This window comes from Conger conger, chromosome 13, assembly GCF_963514075.1.
Source record: "Conger conger chromosome 13, fConCon1.1, whole genome shotgun sequence".
In the NCBI taxonomy this organism is placed as follows: Eukaryota; Metazoa; Chordata; class Actinopteri; order Anguilliformes; family Congridae; genus Conger; species Conger conger.
The window spans coordinates 123,812-132,500 of record NC_083772.1 but is presented as its reverse complement, the minus strand read 5'-3'; the positions used below and the strand labels follow the sequence as shown (position 1 = coordinate 132,500).

General features: G+C 46.6%; 1 protein-coding gene across 5 annotated transcripts in view; it reads left to right on the top strand.

Moving 5' to 3' along the window:
* The window catches only part of epha4l (eph receptor A4, like), a 43,800-nt gene extending 36,864 nt beyond the window's left edge, over positions 1-6,936 (top strand). For 3 of the 5 annotated variants that reach the window (XM_061216617.1, XM_061216618.1, XM_061216616.1), the window contains exons 15-21: positions 1-131; positions 2,658-2,719; positions 3,279-3,488; positions 4,232-4,381; positions 4,612-4,805; positions 6,186-6,341; positions 6,531-6,936. The exon at positions 1-131 is cut by the window's left edge and continues 55 nt beyond it. In XM_061216617.1, the coding sequence (XP_061072601.1) occupies positions 1-131; positions 2,658-2,719; positions 3,279-3,488; positions 4,232-4,381; positions 4,612-4,805; positions 6,186-6,341; positions 6,531-6,645 (1,018 nt within the window). In that variant the 3' untranslated portion in view covers positions 6,646-6,936. The remainder of the gene's footprint in view (positions 132-2,657; positions 2,720-3,278; positions 3,489-4,231; positions 4,382-4,611; positions 4,806-6,185; positions 6,342-6,530) is intronic. The other 2 variants (XM_061216620.1, XM_061216619.1) reach the window with 1 other exon arrangement.
* Positions 6,937-8,689: the final 1,753 nt, after the last annotated feature.

Here is an 8,689-nt window from a genome sequence, read left to right as displayed (position 1 = left end):
CTGTGTGGCGATTAAGACGCTGAAGGCCGGCTACACAGAGCGGCAGAGGCGGGACTTCCTGAGCGAAGCGAGCACCATGGGACAGTTCGACCACCCCAACATCATCCACCTGGAGGGCGTGGTCACCAACTGTGAGTTCAGCATCTCATTGGCTGTTTACTGCAGAGGGAAGCATCTCATTGGCTGTGGGGGCAGAGGGCAGACCTGGGTAAGCCCGGGGTCAAGTACAGGAGCGTTTTGGATTTAAATTCTTTCCTACTTTCCTACTTTTCTACTTTCCTGTCTGGTGTATTCGCAAAAATTGTCATTGGATAAGTCAGGGTCCTTACCTTAGCTATCCATAGTTGATATACTAAGTTAGCTGGCTTGTGAAAATTCAGTCTCCCAAGATGAGTGCGTATCATGGAGGTAACTATGGTAACAAACAACAATGTGTGGAAAGTTGTCTCATCACCACGCCCAGACAGTTTTGGTGAACTTTTATAGTGGGACATTTAAGCTTAGACAAATGAGTTTTACAATGCATTTAAATGACTGAATAATAATAGCAAAATAAATAATAAACACTTAAGCTTGTTTCTATTTTGGTCAGTTTAATTATTAATAATGTTTAACATCCATTTACTAATGCCCACCGTAGACTGTGGCCATTGGCTGGAGTGTGAGGCAGTGGCTAGGCTCAGCTTTAATGGAAGTGCAGTGGCTAGGCTCAGCTTTAATGGAAGTGCAGTGCTTGGCTCAGCTTTAATGGAAGTGCAGTGGCTAGGCTCAGCTTTAATGGAAGTGCAGTGGCTAGGCTCAGCTTTAATGGAAGCGCAGTGGCTAGGCTCAGCTTTAATGGAAGTGCAGTGGCTAGGCTCAGCTTTAATGGAAGCGCAGTGGCCAAGTTCAGCTTTAATGGAAGTGCAGTGGCCAAGTTCAGCTTTAATGGAAGTGCAGTGGCTAGGCTCAGCTTTAATGGAAGCGCAGTGGCTAGGCTCAGCTTTAATGGAAGTGCAGTGGCTAGGCTCAGCTTTAATGGAAGTGCAGTGGCTAGGCTCAGCTTTAATGGAAGTGCAGTGGCTAGGCTCAGCTTTAATGGAAGTGCAGTGGCTAGGCTCAGCTTTAATGGAAGTGCAGTGGCTAGGCTCAGCTTTAATGGAAGTGCAGTGGCTAGGCTCAGCTTTAATGGAAGTGCAGTGGCTAGGCTCAGCTTTAATGGAAGCGCAGTGGCCAAGCTCAGCTTTAATGGAAGTGCAGTGGCTAGGCTCAGCTTTAATGGAATTGCAGTGGCTAGGCTCAGCTTTAATGGAAGCGCAGTGGCTAGGCTCAGCTTTAATGGAAGCGCAGTGGCCAAGCTCAGCTTTAATGGAAGCGCAGTGGCTAGGCTCAGCTTTAATGGAAGCGCAGTGGCTAGGCTCAGCTTTAATGGAAGTGCAGTGGCTAGGCTCAGCTTTAATGGAAGTGCAGTGGCTAGGCTCAGCTTTAATGGAAGTGCAGTGGCTAGGCTCAGCTTTAATGGAAGTGCAGTGGCTAGGCTCAGCTTTAATGGAAGTGCAGTGGCTAGGCTCAGCTTTAATGGAAGTGCAGTGGCTAGGCTCAGCTTTAATGGAAGTGCAGTGGCTAGGCTCAGCTTTAATGGAAGTGCAGTGGCTAGGCTCAGCTTTAATGGAAGTGCAGTGGCTAGGCTCAGCTTTAATGGAAGTTCAGTGGCCAGGCTCAGCTTTAATGGAAGTGCAGTGGCTAGGCTCAGCTTTAATGGAAGCGCAGTGACTAGGCTCAGCTTTAATGGAAGTGCAGTGGCTAAGCTCAGCTTTAATGGAAGCGCAGTGGCCTAGCTCAGCTTTAATGGAAGCGCAGTGGCTAGGCTCAGCTTTAATGGAAGCGCAGTGGCCTAGCTCAGCTTTAATGGAAGCGCAGTGGCTAGGCTCAGCTTTAATGGAAGCGCAGTGGCCAAGCTCAGCTTTAATGGAAGCGCAGTGGCTAGGCTAAGCTTTAATGGAAGCGCAGTGGCTAGGCTCAGCTTTAATGGAAGTGCAGTGGCCAAGCTCAGCTTTAATGGAAGTGCAGTGGCTAGGCTCAGCTTTAATGGAAGTTCAGTGGCTAAGCTCAGTTTAATGGAAGTGCAGTGGCTAGGCTCAGCTTTAATGGAAGCGCAGTGGATAGGCTCAGCTTTAATGGAAGCGCAGTGGCTAGGCTCAGCTTTAATGGAAGTGCAGTGGCTAGGCTCAGCTTTAATGGAAGTGCAGTGGCTAGGCTCAGCTTTAATGGAAGTGCAGTGGCTAGGCTCAGCTTTAATGGAAGTGCAGTGGCTAGGCTCAGCTTTAATGGAAGTGCAGTGGCTAGGCTCAGCTTTAATGGAAGTGCAGTGGCTAGGCTCAGCTTTAATGGAAGTGCAGTGGCTAGGCTCAGCTTTAATGGAAGTGCAGTGGCTAGGCTCAGCTTTAATGGAAGTTCAGTGGCTAAGCTCAGCTTTAATGGAAGCGCAGTGGCTAGGCTCAGCTTTAATGGAAGTGCAGTGGCTAGGCTCAGCTTTAATGGAAGTGCAGTGGCTAGGCTCAGCTTTAATGGAAGTGCAGTGGCTAGGCTCAGCTTTAATGGAAGTGCAGTGGCTAGGCTCAGCTTTAATGGAAGTGCAGTGGGAGGCTCTGATCACCTGGTCTGCTCGTCCTGCGCAGGTAAGCCGGTGATGATCATCACAGAGCACATGGAGAATGGCGCACTCGACGCATTCCTGAGGGTGAGCTTCGTATCGCCATGGTGACAGGATCCCAGGGTGATGACATCAGAGCCAGCTGGTGTAGTAACATGGCTCAAAAACACACTGCTATTTACTGTGTGTGTGAGAGTGGGAGTGTGTGTGTGTATGTATGTGTGCACTGTCAGCGAATGTGCTGGTCTGAGCTGTCTGACACAGAAATCAAGGCTTCTGGCAGCCAATCAGGTGCTCTCCATGCACCTAGGAGGCAGACAGCCATTAACAAAGCAGGGAGTGGAGGGGCGGGGCTGGAGGTGTGGGAGTTGGATGTTTAAAGTTTGCAATGAAAAATCTTTTGCATATAAATTTTGAATTAATTTTGAAAAATTAGTGTCCATAAATCAAAATTGTACAGGCAATTTAATATTATGATCATGAATATTTATTAATTAAAAAATAATTACAAATGGTACCATTGCAGAGCAAAGCGCAGTGACTATAACACTGCTCTGTTTGTGGCAGAAGTACTTGTGTGGGGGGGTTGCAGGTTCAGGCCCAGGGCATGGCATTGCAGAGTAAAGCTGTTGTGTGTTTGTGGCAGAAGAACGACGGGCGCTTTACGGTGATCCAGCTGGTGGGCATGCTGAGGGGTGTGGCCTCGGGGATGAAGTTCCTCTCGGACCGGAGCTACGTGCACAGAGACCTCGCTGCGCGGAACATCCTGATCAACAGCAACCTGGTCTGCAAGGTGTCCGACTTCGGCATGTCCCGCGTGCTGGAGGACGACCCCGACGCAGCCTACACTACACGGGTGTGACACGCCACGCTACGACACGCCACGACACGCCACGACACACCATGACACGCCACAACACGCTACAACATGCCACGACACGACACGCAACAACACGCTACAACATGCCACGACACGACACGCTACAACACGCTACAACATGCCACAACACACCACGAAATGACACGCCACGCCACCCCACTGTGTATGTTATAGTGAGTGTGTGTGTGTGTGTGTGTGAGTAACAGCAGTGTATGTCCTCAGGGTGGTAAGAGTGTGTGTGTGAGTAACAGCAGTATATGTCCTCAGGGTGGTAAGAGTGTGTGTGTGAGTAACAGTAGTGTATGTCCTCAGGGTGGTAAGAGTGTGTGTGTGAGTAACAGCAGTGTATGTCCTCAGGGTGGTAAGAGTGTGTGTGTGAGTAACAGCAGTGTATGTCCTCAGGGTGGTAAGAGTGTGTGTGTGAGTAACAGTAGTGTATGTCCTCAGGGTGGTAAGAGTGTGTGTGTGTGAGTAACAGTAGTGTATGTCCTCAGGGTGGTAAGAGTGTGTGTGTGAGTAACAGCAGTGTATGTCCTCAGGGTGGTAAGAGTGTGTGTGTGAGTAACAGCAGTGTATGTCCTCAGGGTGGTAAGAGTGTGTGTGTGAGTAACAGCAGTGTATGTCCTCAGGGTGGTAAGAGTGTGTGTGTGAGTAACAGTAGTGTATGTCCTCAGGGTGGTAAGAGTGTGTGTGTGAGTAACAGCAGTGTATGTCCTCAGGGTGGTAAGATCCCCATCCGCTGGACGGCCCCGGAGGCCATCGCCTACAGGAAGTTCACCTCGGCCAGTGACGTGTGGAGCTACGGCATCGTCATGTGGGAAGTGATGTCATACGGGGAGCGGCCGTACTGGGACATGAGCAACCAGGACGTACGTCATCACTGCAGCGTTTCTTTTTTATATTCATATCATAATATTCATAATTATTATAATTTTTATTATTATAAGCTCTCAAAGATGGAATATTTCCATGAAGAGTCAATGGCTGTGTATTTATTAAAGCAGAAACAATGCATTGCTCCAGGGGATACTGTCTAATCAACTCTACGTCGCTTTGGATGAAGTTAAATACCAAATGATTATGTTATTCACGCCCCCAGGTGATTAAGGCCGTAGAGGAGGGGTACCGCCTGCCCCCCCCCATGGACTGTCCTGATTCTGTGCACCAGCTCATGCTGGCTTGCTGGCATGAAGACCGCAGCGCCCGACCCAAACACAGCCAGGTCCTCACCCTGCTGGACAAGCTGATCCGCAACCCACACAGCCTGAGGAGGAGGGAGGGAGAGAGAGCACGGTACACACACACACACACACACACACACTATACTCACACACACACACACACACACACACACACACACACACACATACACTCTCACACACACACATACACACTATACTCACACACACACACACACACACACACATACACTCTCACACACACACACACACACACTATACTCACACACACACACACACTACACTCACACACACACACACGCTCACTCACTCACACACACACACACACACACACACACTATACTCACACACACACACACACTACACTCACACACACACACACACACACACACACTCACACACTCACACACTCACACACTCACACTCACACACTCACACACTCACACACTCACACACACTCACTCACACACTCACACACTCACACACACTCACACACACACTCACACACACACACTCACACACACTCTCACACACTCACACACACTCACACACACACTCACACACACACACACACACTCACACACAGACTCACACACACACACACACACTATACACACACACACACACACATACACACAGACACACACACATACACACACACACACAGACTATACACTCACACTCACACTCACACACTATACACACACACTCACACTCACACACACTCACACACACACTCTCACACACACACACACACACACACTATACACACACACTCACACACACACACACACACACACACACACACACACACTATACACACACACACACACACTATACTCACACACTCACACACACACACACACACACACACACACACACACACTATACTCACACACACACACACACACACACACACACACACACTATACTCACACACACACTCGCACACTCGCACACTCGCACACTCACACACTCACACACACACTCTCACACACACACACACACACACTCACAGACACACACTCTCACACACACACACACACACACTATACTCACACACATACACACTCACACACACACTCACACACTCACACACACACGCAATATTTGGAAATCTCAAATGTGTTCTTTTATACTAACACACACAAAAAATAAACATATATATATATATATATATAATAAAGTCTAGGGTGGCTATGACATCTGCATAGTGCTGTACATGCACACATACACACACACTATACACACATGCACACACGCACTATACACAAACACTATACACAAACACTATACACACACAAACTATACACACTATATGCACATGCACACACACATATTGTACACACATTGTACGCACACCTAACATTAAGCTTAAGGCTAATGCTAAGACTAACCTTAAGCTTAAAGCTAATGCTAACCCTAAGCTTTACCTTAATGCTAACGCTAACCCTCAGCCCCTGGTCTTTCCCAGGCCCCACACAGCCCTGCTGGAGCCCAGCCACACAGAGCGCACGGTGCTGGGATCTGTAGCGGATTGGCTGCAGGCTCTGAAGATGGAGCGTTACCATGACAACTTCACTGCCGCAGGCTACAGCAGTCTGGAGAGCGTGTCACGGATAACAGAGGAGTGAGTGCACACACACACACACACACACACACACACACACACACACCTTGAGTTTAAGTCTACGCAAACTATCCCTATTGATAATGCTAACCCTAAGCTGAGGGCTAATGCTAAATATAACCTTAATGCTAATGCTAACCCTATAAACACTATCATATCTCCCTGTCCTGTTTGTTTTCTCTTAAAAAGTGATCTGGCACGAATTGGAGTCACTTCAGCTGCACATCAGAACAAGATCCTGAGCAGCGTCCAGGGAATGTTGTCCCAAATGCAACAGATACAAAGAAGAATGGTTCCTGTCTGAGCCCATGAATTTAAAAAAAAAAACTATAAACTGCTTTATTTAAAGGGAAGGCACATGAAATAATAAAATAGTTTACCTCATCCGTGCACTTTATAAAAGAAGAGAAGAAAACGGCTGTCTGACAGGAAGAGTGTTGGTGACGTTCCCTGGGGAGTATGTGTGGACATGGTGTTGTGTATACACTTTCCCTGGGGAGTATGTGTGGACATGGTGTTGTGTATACACTTTCCCTGGGGAGTATGTGTGGACATGGTGTTGTGTATACACTTTCCCTGGGGAGTATGTGTGGACATGGTGTTGTGTATACACTTTCCCTGGGGAGTATGTGTGGACATGGTGTTGTGTATACACTTTCCCTGGGGAGTGTGTGGACATGGTGTTGTGTATACACTTTCCCTGGGGAGTATGTGTGGACATGGTGTTGTGTATACACTTTCCCTGGGGAGTATGTGTGGACATGGTGTTGTGTATACACTTTCCCTGGGGAGTGTGTGGACATGGTGTTGTGTATACACTTTCCCTGGGGAGTATGTGTGGACATGGTGTTGTGTATACACTTTCCCTGGGGAGTATGTGTGGACATGGTGTTGTGTATACACTTTCCCTGGGGAGTATGTGTGGACATGGTGTTGTGTATACACTTTCCCTGGGGAGTATGTGTGGACATGGTGTTGTGTATAAACTGTTGTTTGTACTCTGCGGCCGTTCTGCTGCTGCATGGTCTCAGTGTGCGGCCCAGAGGGACGCTCTCTGCTGCACTCTTGCTCTTGTTCGGTTGGATTGAAGCATTTTGTGCCATTGGGAAATTTTGGGATATTTGATTCCTGCACCTCAGAGTCCAAAAGCTGAGAAAGCGTCTTTTCCTGCATCTGTAACACATGAGAAGCTGAGAATTTTTTCTTACCTTCAAAAGAGGTGAAGCAATCTGCTGTACAAAATGTTTCTCACTGGCTGTGAAAATCTGAAATCACAGAAGAAAGGGAAAGCAAGCAAAGCCCCTGGATTTGTTAAGGTCAGTATTTCTGAACAAGTTCAGGCATATTTTCAAACCCCTTTAGTATGTGAGCGATTAACACTCTTGAGTAAAATGTCACAGCTAAGTGCTGAGTCAAATTTCATGTCATAGTTTGTCATTTCATTAAACCTTGTTCAGTTTTCCATAATAATAATTTATATTGTAACAAATGACAATATGTATTATTCTTGTTAGAAAGAAGTGCTTTTGCTTGCATGAGCTCCTGTACGATATAGTGCAGGGATCATCAAATCACCGTCCTCTCTCTCTTCACCTGGGAGTGTCCAGTCATTAGCAATAATTGTTGAAGATTTGATGATTGCTGATATAATGCGTGATAGATTCGCTCATCTGAGAGATGAACATGTCTGAGCGATAAACATCTGAGTAATTAATGATGTGGGAATAACACATCTAGGCGATTAACACTGTGTTTAACATGTCTTAGCAATTAACACTGAGCGAGTGATTAACACGTCTGAGTGATTAACACTGTGTTTAACATGTCTTAGCAATTAACACTGAGCGAGTGATTAACACATCTGAGTGATTAACACTGTGTTTAACATGTCTTAGCAAATAACAATGAGCGAGTGATTAACACGTCTGAGCAATTGACACATCTGGGCTGCGTTTCCTGAAGCCATCATAACGCTACGTCATTTGTAGCGATGTAGTCAGCTCACTCCGCTAGTGGCCACCTCTGTTTCAACCGCAAGCCTCTGATATCAGCTGTTCTTCGTTACATCTCAATCTGTTAAGCAATATGTACACTAATCATTATACAGTTGTATTTGGCTAATAATATTGCTAAAATACCACATTAATGGGACTGTTTTCATGCAAAGAATAAAATTGTCCATTATGAAGGATGGATGGTGCACTTTATTGAACATGTTGCCTGATTGCCTTTTAAATGATATTTATAAACTGATGATTTCCCACTCTCTCTGTGGGCTAGAGCGATGTTTAACCATCATTCTTTCTTTGTTTTTTTGGACACCGTAGTCCAAAAAAAATAATGTTTCT